Source organism: Doryrhamphus excisus, linkage group LG15 (assembly GCF_037039965.1).
Source record: "Doryrhamphus excisus strain RoL-2023G ecotype Guam linkage group LG15, RoL_Dexc_Guam_v1.1, whole genome shotgun sequence".
Taxonomy (NCBI): Eukaryota; Metazoa; Chordata; class Actinopteri; order Syngnathiformes; family Syngnathidae; genus Doryrhamphus; species Doryrhamphus excisus.
This window is the reverse complement of record NC_136371.1, coordinates 2,098,136-2,123,108: the sequence shown is the minus strand read 5'-3', so window position 1 is coordinate 2,123,108 and position 24,973 is coordinate 2,098,136. Positions and strand designations below refer to the sequence as shown.

Here is a 24,973-nt window from a genome sequence, read left to right as displayed (position 1 = left end):
CTTATCTGTGAGTTTTAAAACACTACACAGTTTTTTTTATTTGTGCTGTATGCTTTTTCGTTCCTTCATTTCCAGTTGTAGGCGCAGTGTTACGTTGAGACTCAGTATCCCTCCGCCACAACAGCTGTGTGCCGTGCTCTCACAGACCATATAACAACGAGTAACAACAAATAATCATTTGTGTTTCATGGTCGTTATAGTCACATTCCGTAGTAAAATGTCACGACTAGGCGTGTATTTCGTGTTTTAATGTAACCCAATACTGCCAACAGGACCATGGACAGTTGCCAGGCGAAAATACACGTTTAGTATTATATTACTATGACCCACTATCACTTCTACAGTCTAATGTGCTCGCATTAAGTTGTTATTTATGTTTATATATTACCGGACAACTTATTCACAAGCAGGAAGAGCACTAAATTCACAAATTTCTTACTGAGTGGAATACAGAGAGCGAGAAATAAAGCCAGAAAAGCAGCCTGTTGGAAAAAAAGAGCAAAATAAACTGGGCGTACTGAATGAAAGAAGCCGGAAGTGCTTTCCGTGACACATGACTGTCAGCTGGTGTAGGTCACGTGCTCACAACTTTGCGGAATAAGTTAGCAAACATGGCTGCTGCATCGTCGTGCGGAAGGCTACGGCTAATGTTTTTTACTCTTCATTTCTTCGCAGTTATCGGAACAGGGAGCACAGTCGCTCAAGTGCCACTTTTAATATGGTCCAATGAGGGGTTAGTATCCCATTATTGGGGGTTTTGGTATTTTTTTTTACCACTTACTTTGAGCCGGCTGAAGCTAACACCTGTAGCTAACCTGACTGTCAGACCTTGCCGTAACTATCAGGTTCTAACTATAAAAGTAACTATTTAAATGCGTACTTATTTCCAAAGAGAGTCTGACAAGTTCATCGAAGAAGTCATATTAGTTTATGTAATCGTTTTAGTTTTATTTAAATACAGGAATAGCACGTTTTGAATTACAAAGTTCAATCAAGTGTACTTTAATGGGACTTGCTCAAAACAACTAGATGGTTAACTGCTATTACTTTATCGGTACAACCGCTTTCTAATCGGCTAATAGACTTCTTAATGTTATTTCCATATGGAATTCAAATGATCCATAGATACATCCTGTGTTGGCATGCATTTCCAGACCACAACTATCAATTTGTCAATACACATATGTCCTAAATTGCACTCTAAACTGATTATTGTGGGTTTTATTTCAACTCTGTAACGATAACCAAAACTAAAAATACCATAATAAGTCAACATAGTGAATATGAGTTATATTAACTGATGTTAGCATTGGTGTTTGAGACAGTGTCCCTTCATGTATGTATATATATAAGTATATATATTTGCCAACAGTTTGCCAGGTTTGGCCTCGTCTCCAGCAGGCCACATCACATCCAACGAGCAGCTGGCGGGCTTCCTCGACGCTGCCTTTGGCTCTGGTACCCACACTGTGCTGCTGTTCCTGCAGGACCAGGTAGGTCTGTTTGAGATCTTTGTAACATCATCACAGCAATCTAGTCCACAGACATGTTAGCTGAATGGTGAGTGGGGAGTCATGTGACACGGAAAAACATTGTTCTCACTGTGGTGTGACATTCAACTGGAGCCTTACTTCCCATTTGGTACTTCCGCTGTAGAAGGTTAAATTGTAAAGATAATGTACAATGTGTCATTGTACATCTAATATCACTATATTGGATATTGAACTACACAATTTTGTTTCACAGGTATTGTTCAGTGTTTTTACAACAAAATAAGAATGTAGCGTTATTAAAGGGGACCTATTATGCTCATTTTTTGACCCTTTGTATTGAGTTGTGGACTCCTATAGAGCAGCTACACACAATAACCCTCACAGAATACGCTATAGATCTTCCAGAATCTGCACCAATTCCAGGGGAGTGGAAGAGAAAAACACATTATGTTTAGCATTTTGCTAAATTATGCTGGCTGTTTGCTTTTGATATTTACTTTGGCAAAATTACAATTTAAAGGGGACCTATTATGCTCATTTTTCGACCCTTTGTATTGAGTGGTCTCCGATAGAGCAGCTACACACAATAACCAGCACAGAAAGCTTTCTAGATCTTGCAGAATCTGCACCTATTCCAGTTATATTTGTACTTGGGGGACCTATTATGCTCATTTTTTGACCCTTTGTATTGAGTTGTGGACTCCTATAGAGCAGCTACACACAATAACCCTCACAGAATACGCTATAGATCTTCCAGAATCTGCACCTATTCCAGGTATATTTTCTTGGATTTTTGCTTCCTGCCAAAAACAGTTTGTTTTAATTTATTTCACCCACGGCCCGTACCATATAAGAACCATATAAGGAAGTCCACCCCTCTGTGACATCACAAAGGGGCAGTTTTACCACGCATTTTCAAACCGAGCGTTTTGAGCCATCCTAAGCTTTTTTCAGGGCTAACTTCCAAATACGCAAACCTCATTATCTGAAACTTTGGCAGCGTTTAACACGAGAATACAACATTCGAACTCCATTTATAGGTCAGAAAAACGGACAAAGCATAATAGATCCCTTTTTTAAAAATATAAACAAATCTGTGTCAGCCAAAATTGAAATTGTCAGGTCAGGCTTGTTGTAATACGTGACTAAGGTTTTTCAGGCTTCTGATTGGCCAAAATGTGCATGACAACCGGTGAATTTGATGTGGTGCGTATGAGGTGTGTTATGATGCCTTTTATCATGTGACCACCTACTCTCTTGTTTGTGTTCAGCTGAGCAAAGATGACTTCACTGTCTTTGCTGGAGTGTTTGGAAACAAGCAGGATAGTGTCCTTCAAAACCTGGAGGTACTTACAGTACACATAGTTTCACGTTGGTTGTGTTGGACCTGAAGTCCGGTTCTTACCGCTACCTTCTGTCCAGGCTGCACTGCAGTCCTCTTCATCATCAGTGACACTCCCAGCTTTAGAGTGGTCACATTCCACGTCTGTCGCGTCGCTTCTGGAGGAGAAGCTCGGCGTCTCACCCGCGGTCGTTGATGCAGACACTCTGTCGCAGCTGAACATCGACGTGTCTGTCAGCAACCTGCTGATCATCAGTCTGCCTTATTGCACAGAGTGAGATGTCACTTAAAGACTCATTTTTAACAACATTAACGTTAACTTGTTTTGGTTTTTTTTGTTTAATAGCCTGCAGAAATCTTGCCGGGATGTGCTACGTGACAATGGTACGTTTGAAATGTGTAGCTGTAGCATCGCCATATGTTTCACAGGTTGTAACTCTAATATTCAGTAGAATGTCTGAGATAGAAGGTCAAATAACTACATGCTATGTATACAAGCGTTTTCTGTATAATTAACAGACCTGCCAACATGTACTCATTTTGTGTACTTGCCCCGTTTTGCCATCCATGCACCCATTTCATATGTCGTTTGTCCTCACTATGATCTCGGCAGTGTGCTGGAGCCTATCCCAACTGACTTCAGGCGAGAGGCGGGGTACACCCTGGACTGGTCGCTAGTCAATCGCAGAAACAACCATTCACATCAACACAATCGACAATTTAGTCGAGTGGTTAGCGTGCAGACCTCACAGCAAGGAGACCCGAGTTCAATCCCACTCTCGGCCATCTCTGTGTGGAGTTTGCATGTTCTCCTCATGCATGTGTGGGTTTTCTCCGGGTACTCCGGTTTCCATAAACATTCCAAAAACATTCTAGGTTAATTAGCCACTCCAAATTGTCCATAGGTATGAATTAATTCATTCATTTTCTACCGCTTTTCCTCACGAGGGTCGCGGGGGGCTGCTGGAGCCTATCCCAGCTGTCTTCGGCCGAGAGGCAGGGTACATCCTGGACTGGTGGCCAGCCAATCACAGGGCACATATTGGCAAACAACCATTCACACTCACATTCATACCTATGGACAATTTGGAGTCGCCAATTAACCTAGCATGTTTTTGGAATGTGGGAGGAAACCGGAGTACCCGGAGAAAACCCACGCATGCACGGGGAGAACATGCAAACTCCACGCAAACCACTATACCGCTGTGCTGCCCCATAGGTATGAATGTGAGTGTGAATGGTTGTTTGTCTATATGTGCCCTGTGATTGGCTGGCCACCAGTCCAGGGTGTACCCCGCCTTTCGCCCGAAGACAGCTGGGATAGGCTCCAGCACCCCCGCGACCCTAGTAAGGATAAGCGGTAAAAAATTAATGAATTTATGGAATGTGGGAGAAAAGCGGAATACCGGGAGAACATGTAAACAGACATAACGTAAACAGGTTTTCTTAACTGCTCCTAAAGTCAATAACTTAATATTCTCTTGTTAAATATGTTTTTTTTTGGGGGGGGGGGGTTGCAGTACTCCTAAAACTCCTCCAAGGTTGGCAGGTCTGTGTACAGTTCTTTATATGATGTGATTTGACCTGGATGTATCCCGTCTTGGCCAACAGATGACATTATTGGAAAGGTTTTAACCACAATGGAGGTCAAAAATGTGCCTTACACGGCCATGTACACAGGAGCCAAACCCTCACAAGTGAGCTATGATTCAATCAAATCTCTCTCTTGAAAAAAGGATGTTATGTTATGAGTTATTTCATATTTGCAGGTGATTCCCGAGCCGTCCGCAATGAGCCAGCATGCCGGTCGATTGTTGCTCCAAGCCGTAGAACCTGACGTGAAACCTCCTGTTATGTTCAACGTGTCAGGTGGCCCTTGCATCATGCTCTGGGCTCAGAACCTCAATGTCAGCTTCTCTGCAACTCCACAGTGGCTTGACCTCGCCACCGAGACCCCCTCCTTGGCCGGATCTCGGTGTAACAGCACAAACTCGCTGTGAGAGGCATTTTGTCATTGCGACTAACATTGCGACACTGCAGCACATTGGTGTCACTCAAATTATTTCTATTGTTTTTTTTTTTTTTAGGCTTGTGCTAAGCTACCCATCAGGTGTTACATTACGGTAAGGACTGTAACAAAATATGTAATTTGGTTCTGACAATTTAAATTTAAACTACCTGTGGATAAAAAAGGTGAGCATTTGTTGTCACGGTTGTGATCGAGCATCTTTCCTATCCAGCTTTGCCATGAGTCAGCGCTTCTATCCGGTTTCTGCGAGGAACTGGTTCACACTGGACTCGGTGCAGCTGCAGTCAAATGGCAGCACAGCGTCCTTCACCGGGAGCCGTGGCATTTACGCCCCCGCAGAGTATTCCTTTCACTGCCAGACGGTCAGCAGCTTCCGTGATGCTCTGCTTGTGCCCACCACCAACAACCAAACCACAACAGACTGGAGGCTCAATTTCATAGACTTCCAGGTACTACCATAATTTTAATTTTTTTATGTCACTTCCTGTTTACTGGATTGCGTCTGTTACAGATTCAGGGCTTTGGCTTGGCCAATGGAACTGATTTCTCATACGCCAGCGACTGCGCAGGGTTTTTCACGCCAGGAATTTGGATGGGTCTGATATCATCGCTTCTCATGCTGTTGGTCTTTGTGTACGGTCTACACATGATCATGCAGCTCAACACCATGGACAGGTTTGATGACCCAAAAGGCCCATCCATTTCTGTGCCCCAGTCAGAATGAGAGGCGTGCACACATGCATAAAACACTCCACCCATTTTCTGCTTCAAGTGAACACTGCCTTATAAGACACACATTTTCATTCCCAAAGTGCCAAAAAGGGTTAAGTCACCCTTGTGTGTCCGTTTGATGACGTGTATGATAGAGAATCGTGTGTATGTTGCTGATAGATCTTTTAATATTTCCCAACTAAATTTAAATTGTCATTTTTAAATTATTAGTCAAGTGCCTGTATATGAAGTGTCAACTTTATCCTCAATCATTTTTCAATATTGGAACCACTGGACTCTTTGCATATTAATTAAAAAGAAAGCTGATACCATGTGTACCAGTTACCTTTTGAAATACGCAACAATTGTGCATTTACTAAACTTGATGTGCTTATGCCAACTGATTCCAAATAAAATGTGTCAAATGTCTAATCCCTAAGTTATGTCATCAAACACAATGTAATGAAACCCACTTAAATGAGGGAGAAAGATGGAATTGCTCCTTTCGAGAGTCACATTTTACCAGTTTTCAAACCCAAAAGTTACCATGACAACCTGGAAAACAACCAGGGTTTTGAATGTGGATGAGGTTCACGCCACAGCATTTCCTATCAGGCTACTTAAGTTTAAGGAGTTCGACTGAATAAGAAGAAACAAAACATATTTTCTTTATTCACAAAATACCTGATGTAACACTTTGTGTAAACACACTAAGTCTTTTTTTTTTTATGACGTTTTAAACAAGAGTGCTTCAACAAAGAAAACCACTCACCGCTCAAACCACAGTTCTCTTCAATAGAACACAGGTAGCTGGATGTACCAGTGGCACGAGGAAGTGGAAGCCAGCTGTGCGAGGCCCGGTGGGGGTGGGGGCCCGGTGGGGACAGAAAGTCCGTAGGTTTTGTCCAGATCCTGGTTCATTTCTTCCTCCTCACTTTGGGCTTCTTGACTGGCCGCAAGTACGGGTTGTCAATCACGTTGTCCTCGTTGCCTTTTGTGGAGGGTATGGTGCCATTTGGAGGAAGCATGGCGTTCTCTTTGTCCACACCCAGGTCGTCCTGGGGGGTGGAAGAGAAAAACACATTAAGTTTGGCGTTTTGCTAAATTATGCTGGCTGTGTGCTTTTGATATTTACTTTGGCAAAATTACAATTTAAAGGGGACCTATTATGCTCATTTTTTGACCCTTTGTATTGAGTGGTCTCCTATAGAGCAGCGACACACAATAACCAGCACAGAAAGCATTCTAGATCTTGAAGAATCTGCACCTATTCCAGTTATATTTGTACTTGGGGGACCTATTATGCTCATTTTTTTGACCCTTTGTATTGAGTTGTGGTCTCCTATAGAGCAGCTACACACAATAACCAGCACAGAAAGCATTCTAGATCTTGCAGAATCTGCACCTATTCCAGTTATATTTGTACTTGGGAGACCTATTATGCTCATTTTTTGACCCTTTGTATTGAATGGTCTCCTATAGAGCAGCTACACACAATAACCAGCACAGAAAGCATTCTAGATATTGCAGAATCTGCACCTATTCCAGTTATATTTGTACTTCCCGCCAAAATCTGTTTTCATTTATTCCAACCATTGCCCGTATACGGGGCACGCCCACTCTGCTGTGATTGGTCACAGGCCCAAAGTACTTACCAAATACGAACAAACCCCACTTTGGGTATACAGTGGGTATAGGAGTTAATAATAAGTGAATAAAGAGAGCTTATCTGGTTTACAGCCACGCCCATATAAGGAAGTCCACTCCTCTGTGACGTCACAAAGGGGCAGTTTTACCACAAGAGCAGTTTGAGCTATCCCAAACCTCTTTTAGGGCTCACTTCTAAATGCAAACCTCATTATCTGAAACTTTGGCATTGTTTAACACGAGAGTACAACATTCTAACAACATTTATAGGTCAGAAAAGTGGAAAAAGCATAATAGGTCCTTAACATTCTTGGAAAGCCGGATGCTGTGGTCATACATGAACGACTCCACAACCGTAGAACATGGGAAACAAAGACCTTTAGATTCTACGGGAGTGCGTCCTGCTTTAAAAAATGCTTTACTTGTTCAATCCAAGGAAATGTCTACGGAATTGATGTCGGCGCTCCAGGCCACTTGAAGAACAGCCAATGAAGTTCTACTTACACTAATGATGTTCCCGGCTGCATTCTCGCTGTCAGTCTGGTCGTCCTGCTCAGAGGAGTCGGTTTCCTCCAGAGTCTGCAGTTCCAGCTCGGATGGCAAGAGAGCGCTGAGGTACGGAATGGCGCTCGGCTGTGCGGCAATCACTAGACCCGGGGCAGACAAAGGGTGTTCAGACACATGCGTCCCAATTTTGAGTAAAATCTGGTCCACGTCACGTACAAGGGAAGGCACTGACGTCATCCTTAAACAGGCTCTGGGTTTTGCTGGTCTTGGCCATAAAGCGCGTGAGTGCTCGCTCCACGTCTCTCCTCTGAGTGGCTGCTTTCTCTCGCACCACCTGGTAATCCGAGACGGGCTCTCGGAATGTCTGCATGGAAGAGAACACCATAGCATCTCAATAAGTGGACGAAGAAAGAAAAGAAAAAGGTTGAGATCAGGGACTCACTGGTGTTTTAATGTAGGTGTGAGGGTCTGGGAATTCTGGGAAGTGGCTAGGGATGTGAGGCGGATGTGTGCGCTTATGTCCAGCCGACAGTGCTTTGGGGGTCAAAGGTGGGTTTGTAATCGGAGCTGAAATTCATCCAAAGAAAGACACGTGTCAATAGAAATTTCACATGAATATTAATTGTGTTCATATTTCTCACGTGCAGTTATGACCATCCTCTGGGAGCGCTTAGCGTACACGGGCAGCGTGTCAATATTGAATCCTATGGGGAATCAAACACATGTTACTTGAAATATTTGGCATTCGCTGTGCGTAACAAATATGTCCTCTTTGAGTCACCCATTTCGATAAGCGTCACCACAGTATCCGAAAGAGTCGGGATGCTTCTGGCCGTGTGTTCGCAATACGATTTAGCACATCGCCCAATTTCTGTTATATCTGGAAAACAAAAGACGGACACATACGTTCAAGGAAATCAGATCACAATTATTATTTTTTTTATTTTAAATAACCAAACACACAATTGTCACTGATGACACCCACTTAGAACAAACACATTTTCTGATTGGTACGTACAACTCTGCATCATCTCGGTGAGCGTTTCCACCGCTGCCTTCTCGGCGCAGTCAAAGCCGCACTCTGTTAGGAGGGCACTCACAACAACTTGTAAGGTTCGTCGTCTGGCCAGCTGGTAGTTTTCCACCGGGCTGGTGGCCGCCTTACTGCCACTTGCACGCTGAAAAAACATGCATATATACATTTGGTGAGAAAATATGGACGCTGAATAAACATGTCATATATATATTATGCGCTAACGATGGATCTGCGCGATCAATCGATAGCGCTGCGGCCAAGATGGATCCATCGTTAGCGCACAAATTGATCGATTTCTGCGCCCACGATGGATATAACTGCCTTGCGCTGGAGACCGATGCTTTGACGCTGCGCTGACGATATAATAACAATCGTTGATCTGCTAATTGCATACAATGACAGGGTTAGGGGTTAGGGTTCACACTCCCCCCCCGCCGAGAACAGTAACAAAGTGAACTGCTTGACAATTAATCAAAGATTTTAAATTTGCATGCATCGACTTCTTGTTGATTCTTGTAAGTAACAACGCTCAGCGCTGCCATCTGTTGGCATCTAAACAAACTACACACATCCATCGTGAGCGAAGAAATCGATCGATTTGTGCGCTAACGATGGATCCATCTCGGACGCAGCGCTATCGATCGATCGCAGATCCATCGTTAGCGCATAACATATACATTTGGTGAGGAAAAATACGCACGCTGAAAAAACATGCCATATATACATTTTTTGAGAAAAATACATCTTTATATTGATTATATGGAATTTTCCTGAATTTAACTGTTATAAAAATGTGTTTTATAAACAGTCTTAGATAAATGAGTCGTCCTATATTCTGATCAGTACAGTAAATGCACTGCCAAAAATATATATATGTATATATATGACCTTTTTATATACAAACAATAGGTTACAGTTGTCATAAAGGAATATTTGCTTTTTAACAACTACATTACACGAGTGATGAATAAACATGAAGTCATGACGTGACGGATGATGACAGACGATAGGGAAAGGATATTAACAGTTACTAATGATACGATTAGAATGCATTAAAACAAACAGCAATTTTGCTGCGAATTCATTTATTGTATTTTTAATACTACTGATATCGCACTCTATTTTTGGCGTTGGAATATTTTACACGAAAAAACTATTTTACAGTAACTTCGAATGATCTACTAGTTCATTAAATCTAACATAGAGAGCCGATATGATGACAAATGTGGCAATAACGCTTCGTGGATTATTACCAAGCCATCGAACGCTAACGCTAACGCTAGCTAGCCGTAAACTAGCTAGCTTTCTCCGTGGTATTAAAAGTATTTCTCACCCCGCTGGTAGCCAGCGAACCTCCCGAGGCCACCGCAGGATCCGCCATCACACACTTGAAGAACAATTCACCAATTGTTTGTTCGCATTAATTCAAAAATCCAAGTATAGCCGATGTAGTGACATGAAGCCACCATTAGTAAACACTTAGCTGGGCCTCCCGGTGCTTATGACGTCACTTCCGCAATTGGATCCGGGGAGAGGCGAATTTTCTATACATTGTGCTCACTGTTGCCTCTAGTGGTTGTAAAATACAATTACAACCACAATTCAGTTTCTTTGCTTTCCTGAGCACATCTAGCGCTAGTCTTCTTCGGCGCCCTGCTTTGTGAACGGAAGGAAGACGGTCTCAAGTAGAAGTCCAACCGCTCCCAGGACCACAAGAGTGGAGCCGAGTATGTAGATCTTAAGTAGCCGCCGTCCAGACGGTCTCTGGCTCAGCATCTCCTTGGTGAATGGGATGAGCTCCTCAATTACCATGATGGGGTGTCTTTTGGTAGACAAGGTGAATTATTTGTTTTGTATAATTATTCACAAATTTATACAACATTATCACAACAGGTATACTCACAGTGAGAGGAGTCCTCTTGAGTTTGGACGGACAGGTAGAGAAACAAGGGCAGGTTGTGTTGTTTATATGCAAGTGGAGAAGCGTCAACTCCCACCATCATGGCTGATTAATTCATATTCATGAGCCTATGCTGATTTTTTTTTAGGTAAAAGGGCAAATGATGTGGTGCAAATAATAGCCAACGGATGACAACGTACATGTGGCGTCAGATAAGAGTATCTGTGTCAACATGATTGGCTACTTGATGCCGCAGAATATCAGGAGAGCTTGATGACTATCCAGTCACATCAACGCAGCACCAAGTCGGCCACATTTACTGGCTGAGAAACAACATTTTGAAAGTTTCAGTACACATAGAATATTGATCATCCTGAGTATCAGGATTCTAATCAGGACTAGAAAGTCTAGCGTACGTGTGTCTTTCCTTTGTCTGAAACCTTCAACCTTGTTTCCCAAGCTGCACGGACGGGAGTAGCGAGTGATATCAGACTTGTGAAATGTGTCTGATCTTTGTCACGGAGACGCTTGTGCTACACACACTGTGCCAAAATTTATTTATTTTCCTCTCTTTCTCATCATTATAATCATTAAATTGTCATTAAAATAGTGACCGGAGTCCACACAAATACATTTTTCCACTTTTCTGTCCTATAAATGTAGTTAGAATGTTGTATTTTCCTGTTAAAAGATGCAAAGGTATCAGATAATGAGGTTTGCGCATTTGGATGTGAGCACTGAAATAAGTTTAGGATGGCTCAAAACTCTCCGTTTCATAAGGCGTGGTAAAAATGGCCCCTTTGTGATGTCACAAAGGGGCAGACTTCCTTATATAGAAACTCTTTGCCCTCCCCCAAGCGCTGCTCTGCTGTTTATTTGCTAGCAATGCCTCGAAAGGGAGCGTCACATTTGTTTACAATTCCTAAAGACGCCACCATCAGGCACAAGTGGTTGGAGTTTGATTCCCTGATTCCCTACCAGCAAAAGAAATGCATTTAACACCGGACACCGGACACCAACGTGACTTGGTTGTGTGGAAGAGTCAGAAGGCCAAGCAGTAAGTAACGGTTTATCAGTGGCCTAACTGTGTTTATTTTGTGTAAGTCATGGAGCAAAAGCGCTTGTCTGTGTAGCAATATATAGTGTGCATACAGGAAACAGGGTTTTCCCACCTCAATTAGTGGCTTTACCCAAGTATTTTACACACTAGTAGTACTGCAAAACCCATTACACGTTACCGATGCTGTAGAAAACTCTAAATTGCTAAAGCTACTTACCATTGAGAGACATCTTGAAGTAATCTATTTTTCTTGAGAAACTTCGGACTGTCCAGTCTCTACTTCCGGATCGGATTCGGGATCCAACACGTGTTATTTTAAAAGGATTAATCGCCGTTTATTATCAACTCCTATACCGTTTATCCACTCCGATAAAGTCTTGAAGAACTTCAGAGCTTCAGACTTGTACCTTTGAGTTACTGTAACTAACGACATCAATTTTAGTTGTACCTGGTTAAAATTACAGAAAAACTATGTCTACCATGGTACAATATTTGATTTCTTACTTATTGGATACTTTCTGCCCAACAGAGATGAAATATATCCAGCGTTCAAGCCCGACCTTTCCAAGAGTTAGCCAGCAAATATCAACAGATATTTCTGGAAATATTACTTTAATTTTGCCATCCGTGAAGTTCCCATTTCAGTCAACTTTGTAATTTATGTTACTCACTACTAGGGGGGGGGGGGGGGTGAGCTTGTTTGGAGACCTTTGCTCCACATTTCAGGCTCCTTCTGCCTGAATGAGCAGCTTGTGTCTGCAATGTGGTGCTTTTTCAGGAGGCTTTCTGGCACACATGGAAATAAAACTTCATTCTGGGTAAGAGTAAATGTACTTTATGTAAAGATCTCCAGGGAAAATGGATACATAGAAATCAGATACCAAAAAAAAGGTAGTAGTAGTAGTATTTTGTTTATGTTGTTTATTTTGTATTTAGTCCAGGAAGTATGACGGTCATGGCAGTAATGAACATAAATGCAAATACTTTTGAGCCTATAGACTTATAAACTTGCTTTGCTGTTTATCATGATTATGTAAACACACTTTTTACAAATGTTACTATTATAAGAAAAGCAAAAGAAGACAAAAAATCAATATAATAAATAAAAGCATGGCAACAAAACATACAACAAACATACACTAAAGATACTTTAACAGTATTGAATGTCAATGTCTGCTTGCATACATTAAACATCATGAGCGCTACGGGCGGCCTTGCCGTGTCAGGGTCCGGCAGTATTCGCCAGCCCATCATTGCTCTCTCATCTCTATCCTAAAGTGAATCTGTGCAAATTGCGTGTGCTTATTCTTGTTTGCGGGGAAGCCTCATAGGCACTTTAAAACTAAAATCACAAAATGTGACTAAACTGTCCCCACTGACCGTTGTAGACCTCGCAGACCGCTTAGGTCCACCACCTTCCCATTGGGGGCGCTGTAGACACAAACAGCTGCATGCTGAGCCAAGCACGGTGACGCTGAGCTGAGGAGGGCAGAAAAAACACATTACATTAGAATCAGTATGATCCTGAATGCAAAGCATTTATTGGTCAGTTGCTTATGTTCTTTAAGAAACTAGTCTACACACCCGTGTCCATCATGACGCCATACAGTCATCCCTCGCCACATCACAATTCAAATTTAGCTATCACGGTTTTTTTAATATATTAATGAATAAATCATAGTGTTTCATGGTTGCATACAGCTTATTAATGAAAAAAGTGCACGTAAATTAAGCATTTTTAAGCTTAATAAAAGTTTTAAATTAACTAAAATACATATACAAGGACTGTGATTGGCTGGAGACCAGACCAGGGTGTACCCCACCTCTCGCCCGAAGACAGCTGGGATAGGCTCCAGCACAACCGCGACCCTTGTGAGGATAAGCGGTAGAAAATGAATGAATGAATGAATGAATGAATGAATGAATAAACATATACAAGGAATTCAGAAGACGCATTCAAAGATGCAATACTGGCCACCATATCATGATGAGCAAATACATTCATTCATTTTCTACGCAGCGGTGCTGGAGCCTATCCCAGCTGTCTTCAGGCAGGAGGCGGGGTACACTCTGGACTGGTGGCCAGCCAATCACAGGGCACATATAGACAAACAACCATTCACACTCACATTCAAACCTATGGACAATTTGGAGTGGCTAATTAACCTAGCATGTTTTTGGAATATGGGAGGAAACCGGAGTACCCGGACATACACGGGGAGAACATGCAAACTCCACACAGAGATGGCCAAGGGTGGAATTGAACGCAGGTCTCTTAGCTGTGTGGCCTGTGTGCGAACCACTTGGACACTGTGCAAAATGTGTGTAGACTGGTGCACACATTCATTTCAGGTTATGTTTTTATTAGGAATGTCCAATAATATTGGCGATCCATAACTATAGACCCGATATCATATATGTCAGGCCTATAATTATCGATATCGGTATCAGGATTTCCCCTTAATGAGAACCGATGTGCTTTAATGGAGATTGCAGCAAAATGCAGTTAACACTATGTCAAAATAATTCACCACCTACCAAGAAAAAAGTTCCATTTTCCCATGTAAACTTCCTCCAGCCTTCACATGACGGAGCAAACGCCGGTCTGAAGAGTTTTTCCAGTTCTGTTTTTAGCATACCTGAAAGCAAAGGGATTCCGTGAGTTTTGATGCAACCAGTCCAAAGTTAGGAACACGGACTGCCGCTTGTACAAACCCGTGAAGGTTGGCAGGCTCCGAGTGGTAGATGTACTTCCCCTGCTCGGCTATGGTGGGCGTGTGGTGGGCACTCTGGCTGGCCTTCAGCGGGTGGTAGTGACTCTTCAGTTCCACATGGGTTGTCGGCAGGGTCATGTGATTTGTAGTCCGGATTTTCCCGTTGGTCTCACACACCCTGGACTGCGGTCCCTCCGGATCGGGGTGCTTGCGCTGAGTGACCGGAGAGAACACCTTGACCACGTGGATGTCCGGGACGCAAGTGGCTTTTGGCACCTTCTCCGAGTGGGCCAGCTGGAGTTTCTTCATGTGGTTGATGGCTACAGCGGCATTGAACGCTTGCTGTCAACATAAGGGACATCTAAGAGGCTGTCTGGGCCAGCAAAAACATAATCACCACTTCAGTTTCCTTGACATCAGCGATGTTGATTACAACACAACATCTATTCAACTGGCCTTAATCAGGGGGATTTGGGTAACCGCTTAATTGATCTACTGTAAACTGCAGGCCCTCAATGGGCTTAACAAATCCTGGAAATCAGCGACGACTGACCTTCCACTTGGCCTTGGCAAAGTTCTTTTGGATCTGATCGCTGACTGAGTTGTAGATGTCCTGGCTCCGGGCCGTTTTTCCAATTATCCTAGGAAACCACGACACAAATTTTTCCAGGAAGGCAGTTAATCCCGTGTCAATGAATGTGGCGTAACACAGAGTAGAACCTTGCTGGTGTTCGCTATATATCATATATATTTAGAGTATTACTTTAACATGGCACTTGAAGCGCTGGCAGTGAAAACTTTCTTTGGCCCCGTGGTGAGGTATTTTGCAATTACACTCAATACAAAATGCACAGTGAGTAGGGTGCTTTGTTTGAAAACTTGGTTTTCGCTGAATTATTTAAAATTTGAATCACATAAAGTGTGTCGGGTGGTTAGTGCACAGGCCACACATCTAGGAGAAGTGGGTTCGATTCCCTGCTCGTGCATCTCTGTGTGGAGTTTCTCCGGGTACTCCGGTTTCCTCCCACATTCCAAAAACATGCTAGGTTAATTGGTGACTCCAAATTGTCCACATCCCAAATAAAAATACAACCTGAAGTGAATGTGTGCACCAAAGAGTGGTTTGCACACAGGCCACACAGCCAGGAGACCCGAGTTCAATTCCACCCTTGAACATCTCTGAGTTTGCATGTTCTCCCCGTGCATGTGTGGGTTTTCTCCGGGTACTCCGGTTTCCTCCCACATTCCAAAAACATGTTAGGTTAATTAGCGACTCCAAATTGTCCATAGGTATGAATGTGAGTGTGAATGGTTGTTTGTCTATATGTGCCCTGTGATTGGCTACCCCGCCTCTCACCCGAAGACAGCTGGGATAGGCTCCAGCATGCCCGGATAAGCGGTATAGAAAATGAATGGATCGATAAAAATGAGGCAGGCAAAAACCAAAGTTTGACAAACCAGAAACATTCAGCCATATTTTAAGTGCACCACTGCCAAAAGGTCTTAACGGTATATTTCCATATGAGCATGCACCCGTGCTTGCGACTCTCACCATGGGTGCCTGAGCGCTTGTTCCGTCGTGTACCGCATGTGGGGATTCTTCTGCATCATGTTACGTATGAAATCTTTAGCTGCAGGTAAAATAAACAAAAAAGAAATTGAAGGTTGTGCATGGAGAGAATCTCCTGAACTAGCGACATGCAGTGAGGTTCATGGCTGGTGAGGCACTGACTGAGTAATTCATTTTGTTTTCTAATTATTTTCAGATATTTCTTCATCCCATTTATTGTTTTAATGAAAGCGGCCCTGCCTCACCTTCCTCCCCTGACCGCACAATATTGCTTCTGACACATCTGATGTTCGATGCTCTTACCGGATTCCGAAATATCATCCCAGAAGGGCGAGTCAAACTCATACTGTGCCTTTGTGATCTTTGAGAAGAGGCGTGTCTCACTCTCTTCATAGAAAGGAGGATATCCACACAGTCTGGAGAGAAATGTCAGCTAGTTAGCTCGTGACCATAAAGGGGGGGCATGTTTACATAGAAACTGGCTGTGCAGGTTAATAGAGTGTTGTGCCTCAACCCAACCTAACCTTATAGTCTATTAATTGTAATTCTAAGAAAGTGAAAGTAAGCAGGTGGAAATGTGCCTCACAACCCCTCCTCTTTATGATCCTGCCAAACAAAGCATTTAATTGGTTATTGCTGCCACGGCGCTGCAATGATGTCAGCCTCCCTCTGGACAGAGGCAGCATTGCAGTGCCCCGGTAGCAATAACCAATGGGATGAATTTAAAATAGCTGTTCTTTTTTATTTGAAAGACGTATTAGTACTTGCTTTCTATATTTCTTCCCTAGCTCTTGAGTGTTAAGTCGCTGTGTGATGATTTTAGTGTTCATCGTTAAATTGAGCAATGACCTCCTGCGATTTCTTGCTCATTTTACATTGCGGTAAATATCACAGATCTGTTTTTGCCACTTACAAGATGTACGTGATGACTCCAATGGACCAGCAGTCCACTGCCTTGCTGTAAGGTTTCTGTGCCAGCACCTCAGGAGCTGGAAGTCGCAAAAAAATGTTCAAATTAGGATTCTAATGGCAGGCACAAAATAAATATTGTTTACAAGGACATTCCTCACCAACATATCCCGGAGTGCCACAAGCTGTGGACATAATGCCCTTGTCCACCATCTTTGACAGGCCAAAATCACTGATCATGATCTTGGAGTCCTTATCGGGGCTGTAGTACAGGATGTTCTCTGGCTATGCAAGAAATCAAACAAATCACATTAAGAAAAGAACTGAACAGTGTTTGACCTGAGAAATGTTGATGTTGATGATGTGTTGGTGTTTGTTGTCAACGTTTCGGTTTCGTTTTTTGGTCAAAAATGTGTTTGAAGTCACACCTTGAGGTCACGATGCACAATGTCGTTTTGATGCAGGTAGCTGACAGCGTGCAGCACCTGTTGGATCACACAGCTGGCATCCATCTCCGAGTACACCCCACGGTCCAGTATACGGTCAAAGAGCTCACCACCAGAAACACTGTCATAGAGAATATAACATGACGCCATTCATTGCTTCCACCAAAATGACTCCAATGAAAAAAAAAACTACAGAACTCACAGTTGCATGACGAGGTAAAAATGGGTCAGACTTTCATAGAAACCCTCCATCCCGATGACATTCTCGTGTTTGATTCTGTTCGGGAATGTGTTTTAATGTCAGTCGCGTATTTTCCAGGCAACTTGTGACGTAGACTACAATGTGAAGAAATGGTCGCATTTTTACCTTCTCAGCACTGCAATCTCATTCTCCAGATTGAGGTCCCTGGCTTGTTTCTTCTTGACACATTTCATGGCAAAAGTCCTTCCGGTCTTCTTCTCCCTCACCATGTAAACTTCTGAGAAGGCCCCTCTGGTTTAATATCATAAAAGATCATTCTGGATTAAAACAGGTCTGCATTGAAACCCATGGACTTATTTTATATTTATAATAGGCTAAACTGGATTTATAAAGTGGAAGCAATTTATAGTCCTAGTGTATATCATAACCAATTAAATTGCGGCATAACTATTCACATGTCAGAGACGTATTGTTGTGTACCAGCTATCTTCAGCACTGTCTGGGAATAGTTCCACCAGGTGGATTAATCAGGCCCTCATCCCTGACGTCACGGAAATGGCTCGCTCCCAGAGGTCAGACACTGAGCATGGGATGCAAAGGACTTAAGACACAACAAGCTCCTTTATGCTGTTCGGGTCACTGGCTGCTTTCAAAGGCAGACATGGGACAGTCCTCATGATGACACTGACCCACTAAGATGGGAGGGTGGACGGGACTTCATGTCAACAACCATGTCCTCTTGTTTAGGTACTGTCTTCTTCTTTCTCTTTTGGCTTTTCCCTTCAGGGGTCGACACAGGAAATCAATCGCCTCGAATCCAACCCTGTCTCTCTCACACCAGCTACACTCATGTCCTCCTTCACTACGTCCATAAACCTCCTCTTTGGTCTTCCTAAACGCAGCATCCTTCTACCAATATATTCACTATCTCTCCTCTGGACATGTCCCAACCATCTCAGTCTGGCCTCTAAACATGTAATGTCCCTCTGATGTACTCCTTCCTGATCCTATCCATCCTGGTCACTCCCAATGAGAACCTCAGACCTGTCGACAAAGCTCATTTCTGGCCACGTGACATAGACAAGATGTTAGTGGGTCGGTTAGTGGGTTCTCATATCGTCTGTCTACACGGCAACAACAAGCTAACAGGTGTGATGTGTCTAAATAGTTTTTCACTAGAGAAAAGTCTGAAATAGACTACAGATTTCTATACAAATACACTTGACAAAGTGTATTATTAAAAGGCGGTTGGGGGCTGATTACAATTCCCTGGCATCCCATCAGTGAAATGTTTTTTTTTCCGTGGTTACCATAGCTCATTTCCGTCAATGACTCTCTTGGCAGCTTCATGCGGGCCCCCCAGGAGAAATCAACCACAAAAGTGATACAAAATGTGTGGGTGATGTTTGGAATGCACACTATAAAACAAAACAGATGCTTTTGGAAGCTTTCTGCATCAGAGGAGCAATTCAGAATCCTGTGATAGTGATGTTTTTGCAGCCTGTGATGAGGCGGAATGGGGGAGGATAAGCATGTCCGCTCCCTTCTGAATTCACTTCCCTTTATTGTAATGGAAGCTCAAGTGTACACCTGAGAAAAGGGCAAATTAGGTACACTTTGCCTCCTCAGTAGGATGAACGCTGCCGTGCAACAGATGAGTTTGTGAAGGTCACACCTTGAAATGGGTATTTTTCTGAATGGACGACTCAGTTGGCAGCTCTGTCCAGGCGCCACGGGGGAAGTCAGACAAAGCCTTTGACAGCCAGAATGTGTTGTTGTCTAAGCCGTCGGTAAAGTAAGACTCTTCATGGTAATCCAATCAAACCAGTAATCTGGCCTCCAGTACACAACGGCACACAAACCATAATATTCATTTGAGTTAGTCTCAATAACAGTGTTACTGTATATTATGTTTTACATCTGTACTTTTGCGCACAGTGCAATACATTTGATAGTAATATTCATATATAATCAAGAAAAAAATAAATGCAACACTTTTGCTCTCCCCGTTTTTTCTGAACTCTCTCAAATAATGTTCACAAATCTTGTCTAAATCTGCATGTACATATCATTTGGGAGGGGCCTTTTATTTTGGCCAACCTAAAGCACACCTGTGCAAATACTGTGCTGTTGAATTTGCATTTTGTTACGCCATACCTGATAGGTGAATGGTAATGGTTTTATTTCATTTGAACATGCATCAGATTACAATTGAATGCATCCTCATAATCAGTTCCCAGTTCCACATGTCCAAAAGGAGTAGGAAGAAGCAAAGCTTATTAAATCCTACCCCTCCATCTGGTACTTTTACAATCAGTAAATGTTACATTTGTTCACTTCCTGCTTTCCATAATAGTTTTTTTTTAAATAATGCATCTCGTATCAAAGTACGAGGTGATATGACCATACAATGACATTATGGGTACCGTAGTAACTTTTCATGGATTAGGAATTTTTTTATTGTGAATATTCACTAACACAGATTTAGATAGATTTGTGTTTGATTGAATATTGTGCAACGACAATTAAGTCGTCTAACTAAAAAGTACATAAAAATGTCCAGAGTCGTGAATACATGTACAAAGTGAGTCGAGTGTACTTACGATCCCAACTCCTCCATGAAGTCAAAAATCTCCTGGATGTCTTCCGTGACCTTTTTCCACACGTTGTCAGCCTCTTGGCGACCCATGTCTCCAACCAGCTCTGGCAGTGATTTCTGTCGGAATTGAAAATGAAGAAAAGGATATTTCACTTCATGCTCAACTTCCAGCAACAACTACTACAGGAGACTCTTGAAGGGAAAGCGTGCACGTGCCATTAATCCCGATCTTAATATTCAGACAACCCTGATGATGAGATTATGGATGAGACATGAAAGCAGCATGCGTGAAGGTCGCCGATCAGACGGTCTGCTGCAACTTCAACAACATCAGACCGGGAGTCTGTCTGGCACACGAAAGGTGAGCCAAATAATCCACCATGTGACAGCGGCTTCACGTAAGAAGAGGTGAAACACTGACTACATATTCAAAATGGTTCAATCCGGCAACTGAAAATTAATTTCATCATTTTCCACTTTCATGCATAGGTGCAACCACAAACGTAACATACTTTGGAGATAATTTTATCCTTAAGAGCAAAAATCCTTTGTGTTGTATATAAAAGCAAAACGAATGCAACATGTTACAAAAAAAAAAAACAGCATTTCACAATGAAAACATTGATTTTACAGTGAGAAAATATATTACAACACATGTAATGTGGGAAAGAATTACAAGAAGATTAGGACCACTTTAAATTAGAAGGTTAACCGCTTTGCTCTCCTGCCCTCTTTCCTCTTACATAATGGATTAGGAACTCTTGATCTGGATTGGTTAAAAAAGCTTTACATGCTTTTTAAATTACTTGTGTTCACATGTATAATATGTAAAAGCTATTACAAAGTTATTACTACTTTAAAGCAGTATCTTAGATGGGACCTCTGGTGTAGAAGATACTATATATGCAACAATCAGTGTAAATATCTGCAGCCGTTATTTTATTTTCTATTCCAGAACTAATCCGAAACCTAAATGACAAAATACATGCAGGTAAAATGAGTAAACAACGGGAACAACATGCATGGCTTCATTCCGTGTAAGACTCACCTGGAGATTTACTGATGTAGGTCTGCTCTGACTCTCCTGCCGAAAGCTTTCCGAGGTACAGACAAGAGAAGCCTGGCTGGGATGTCACATACATATACCTGCAGAGGGAGGAGGAGGAGGAGTAGGAGGAGGAGGAAAAGGAGGGAGGGGCCAGGTGGTGCTGTGTCATGTTTTCATGCAGCAACAGAATGAACACAACTGCTGTTGTGAGAATGAGAAGAGATACACTGAGAGATACCGCTTTTCCTCACGAGTGTCGCGGGGGGTGCTGGAGCCTATCCCAGCTGTCTTCGGGCGAGAGGACTGGTGGTCAGCCAATCACAGGGCACATATAGACAAACAACCATTCACACTCACATTCATACCTATGGACAATTTGGAGTCACCAATTAACCTAGCATGTTTTTGGAAAATGTGGCCGAGGGTGGAACTGAACCCTGGTCTCCTAGCTGTGAGGTCTGTGCGCTAACCACTCGACCGCCGTGCCGAGTTGAAAATATACGACAGAAGGTAATCGCTGATTGGAACATTGGCATCCCAATCTCCAAATGGAACTTGGGATTTATCTACAAGCTGTGACCCTGAGTTCTGGAAGCAAATACGTCTTAATGCTTTCCGGTTCATCAAAAAATCCCTACCTATAGTTGGCTCAGTTTAAAACCCTTCACAGAGTACACTACATAGGACAGAGAATGTTTAAAATGGGTCTAACTGACTCCAACATCTGACTCCAACATTTGTTAAAACTTTCCCACATAACTAACTGACTTCTTTTCTATCCCCTCCTGCTCCGGTCTGGCCACTCTCCAAATTTGCATAAGATTTATAGAGTAGATGAATGTACCCCCATTAATCATTTATTCCTACTTCCCTTTTATTATGCTTGTTGGGCGACCTCTTTCAACATAGAAACAAATCATACCTGACTCTCGAGGGGCCGGGGGGCCTGTCTCTGCCCCCGGGGCCCTGGCATCAGTGGTCAGGCTGGGGTGGCCTGGGGCAGGCCAGGCTCCATTTACTGGAGGTGGGTGTTGGCACCGTGGGGACAGTGCCTCCGACCGTGGGCGGGCATGTTTCCAGATGGCGGGGGCGCCTCTGAGCCCGCTGGTGTGTGGTCCTCGGTGCCTTTCTGCCCTTGTTGGGCTGTGTGGTCTCTCGCCGGTCTGGGGGACTGGCTCTGGCTCTCTTCCGGCCTGGTTTCTTGTCAGGATTGCCTCTCTGCTGCGGGAGTAGGGTCTTCGGGGGGCTGTCCTTGGCTTTGCTCGCGCCTGTGGGGCCGGTGGCCGGTGGGGGCTCGGCCTGGCTGTTGCTGGGTGGTCTCATTTATCCACATTTACATACATGTAGACATACACACATACAGAGAGATACAAATACGCACTCACAGTACATAAGTACTTCCCCACATAACTCACAGATTCTTCTTTTCTATCCCCTCCTGCTCCGATCTGGCCACTCCAAATTTGCATAAAAACAAAACATCAAATAAAGCCGAATAATAACAGGGAAGGTCCACTGGGTCCGGATGTGGGCCGAGGTTTGCCATTAGGTGATGGCTGTTTTAGACAGTGGAGGAGCTCTAGGTGACCAGGGGGGGTGGCCACTGTCACCTCGGTCACTCTCCGGCCACCCCCTGGCCACCCCGACAGTTCAGGTATCAACTTATTTCCACCCTAAAAACTTATTTCCATTCGAATTCCCTTGTAGTTTCTGAATGACTGCTGTTTGTAGCTTGCATGCTAAGTTGTTAAATATTTAAAACCCTAAGGTGGGTTTCAAAGCTTTGACTGCAGCCAGCTTGACAAGTTAATGCAGAATTTCCATCGCTAAAGACCGGCTCATTTTGTTGCCATGGATACCGGGTCAAGAAGATGTCACGGTCATCTTTTGATTGTTTTTTTTTTTTTTTTTTTTAAAGGCACAATGCACTAAACTATTTTCTAAACAGTCAAAGAAACGGCAGCTCCAGTAATGAGAATGTCAGGTTGCATGATGGATCACCACGCACTTCTTGAAGCTGCCCCTGATCAGAAACACAGATTGTGTATAGCCGCTACAGCACAATACTGTTTTCTCTTAAATCACGCACCATTAAAATACACATTTTCATATACAGTACTTGACTTATTTACATATACGTACATTCATAATGAATCCCACAAATGGCAAGCAGAAGGGGAGTGACGGGGCTGTACAGCACCAATATGCATCTTTTGGAACACTGTCTAAGACCTGGACTCCCAACAGCTTATCCAAAGTACCTGGTCCCTTGTTCCTAGTACAGGTCATAAAACGAATAACAGTACTACGTTCCACAACATGCAACAGTGACATCAAGTCTTTAACAATCGGGAATTAAAAACATCCTGACAAAGGAAGTTATTTTGGTGATCAGCGAGTTACGCAAGTTGATTTAATTGATTCTAAACCTGCTCGTTGGTCACATAACCGCAGATTAACGTCGGTGCATCGCCGGTAGGACAGCAGTGGGAATCAAGATTATGTAACGCAATTAATTAATTAATACTACATATAAATAGTACAAAGAAATTCCATGCTGATGTTTTAATAATGCATAAAGCAAATAAAGTGGCCTGTGCTGCATTAAAAGGGAATTACTCATCAAAAAATTAATTAGCTGAAATACACTGTGCTATTTTGGGTTGTTGCTGACATCAGCTTATTTGACCTAAGAGATCTGGAAGAAAGATTTGATTAGATTCTATTATCATTATGAAAAAGGTCAGTGTTCATTTTTTTATTATTTCTTGTGCAACTATGAAAAAAAAAGTTGCATTTGCTTTTTTTCTTACGTTTCTTAATTCAACTTGTTAAAGAGACTGTAGGCAACTCAACAAATGTGTCTTCAACATATGGGCATGCACTACATGCCTCCTTGGAACAAAAGCAGTCTCACAGAAGCTACCAACAATTTGCAGTCATGCTGTTCTTACATTAGGTTATAGACTGACAGCTAATTTGAGTAGCTTAACTTTGCCAAATCCCTATCATGAGCTCATAAAAAAACTTCAGTCTGTGTGTATTAAATGAGGTGTGGATATTGTAACATGCTTGCAGTACATTCGAAGTTTTGCTGCTTGTGTGATATTGACATTTACAGTTTTACTTTCATTCTATCCCAGCTGTCTTTGGGCGAGAGGCGGGGTACACCCTGGACTGGTGGCCAGCCAATCACAGGGCACATATAGACAAACAACCATTCACACTCACATTCATACCTATGGACAATTTGGAGTGGCCAATTAACCTAGCATGTTTTTGGAATGTGGGAGGAAACCGGAGTACCCGGAGAAAACCCACGCATGCACGGGGAGAACATGCAAACTTCACACAGAGATGGCCGAGGGTGGAATTGAACCCTGGTCTCCTAGCTGTGAGGTCTGCGCCAGTTTTACTTAATTTTGTAAAAAAAAAAAAAAAGTGATACATTTTTTAAATATAAGGCCACCCAGAACGCCATTTCTGTGTGGATGAGAGCCTTTCATTCATTTATTTTCTACCGCTTATCCTCACAAAGGTCACGAAGGTCACGGAGGTCACGGAGGGATGAGAGCCTTAAACGTTAAAATATGAAAAGGATACTAGCCCTGTCTAACTTGGTTAGTTACTACTTTCCACCAACTGACCCAACACTGCAAGCCGAGCCCCACGCAACACACACACACACACACATGCACGTGCATGAGCAATGTTAGCTAACAGCAGCAATCTGGCAAAGTTTAGCTAATAACGTTAGCTA

At 42.9% G+C, this 24,973-nt stretch overlaps 3 protein-coding genes across 4 annotated transcripts; 1 reads left to right on the top strand and 2 right to left on the bottom strand.

Annotated features, from left to right (window-relative positions):
- Nucleotides 1–558: 558 nt before the first annotated feature.
- atp6ap1b (ATPase H+ transporting accessory protein 1b) lies at nucleotides 559–5,626 on the top strand. The gene is made up of 10 exons (XM_058052371.2): nucleotides 559–733; nucleotides 1,373–1,493; nucleotides 2,765–2,839; nucleotides 2,916–3,109; nucleotides 3,182–3,219; nucleotides 4,447–4,532; nucleotides 4,605–4,831; nucleotides 4,923–4,958; nucleotides 5,076–5,313; nucleotides 5,376–5,626. Exons 1-10 carry the CDS (start codon nucleotides 612–614, stop codon nucleotides 5,586–5,588), a joined length of 1,350 nt encoding a protein of 449 aa, XP_057908354.2. The 5' UTR covers nucleotides 559–611; the 3' UTR covers nucleotides 5,589–5,626.
- Nucleotides 5,627–6,219: 593 nt separating this feature from the next.
- On the bottom strand, nucleotides 6,220–10,300 carry taf8 (TAF8 RNA polymerase II, TATA box binding protein (TBP)-associated factor). The gene is made up of 8 exons (XM_058052374.2): nucleotides 10,099–10,300; nucleotides 8,748–8,907; nucleotides 8,511–8,609; nucleotides 8,371–8,433; nucleotides 8,172–8,296; nucleotides 7,946–8,093; nucleotides 7,727–7,869; nucleotides 6,220–6,633 (listed from the first exon to the last, which is right to left on the bottom strand). Exons 1-8 carry the CDS (start codon nucleotides 10,144–10,146, stop codon nucleotides 6,493–6,495), a joined length of 927 nt encoding a protein of 308 aa, XP_057908357.1. The 5' UTR covers nucleotides 10,147–10,300; the 3' UTR covers nucleotides 6,220–6,492.
- Nucleotides 10,301–12,631: 2,331 nt separating this feature from the next.
- LOC131104819 (calcium/calmodulin-dependent protein kinase type 1D-like) lies at nucleotides 12,632–24,134 on the bottom strand. 2 transcript variants are annotated; one of them, XM_078796756.1, is made up of 14 exons: nucleotides 22,136–24,134; nucleotides 21,214–21,311; nucleotides 20,170–20,282; nucleotides 17,732–17,857; nucleotides 17,567–17,641; nucleotides 17,347–17,485; nucleotides 17,080–17,203; nucleotides 16,923–16,998; nucleotides 16,313–16,425; nucleotides 15,992–16,070; nucleotides 14,993–15,080; nucleotides 14,441–14,781; nucleotides 14,264–14,364; nucleotides 12,632–13,204 (listed from the first exon to the last, which is right to left on the bottom strand). In XM_078796756.1, exons 3-13 carry the CDS (start codon nucleotides 20,253–20,255, stop codon nucleotides 14,307–14,309), a joined length of 1,305 nt encoding a protein of 434 aa, XP_078652882.1. In that variant the 5' UTR covers nucleotides 20,256–20,282; nucleotides 21,214–21,311; nucleotides 22,136–24,134; the 3' UTR covers nucleotides 12,632–13,204; nucleotides 14,264–14,306. The 2 variants fall into 2 exon arrangements, with proteins under 2 accessions (XP_078652882.1, XP_057908355.2); XM_058052372.2 differs by lacking the exons at nucleotides 21,214–21,311; nucleotides 22,136–24,134 and adding an exon at nucleotides 20,382–20,510.
- Nucleotides 24,135–24,973: the final 839 nt, after the last annotated feature.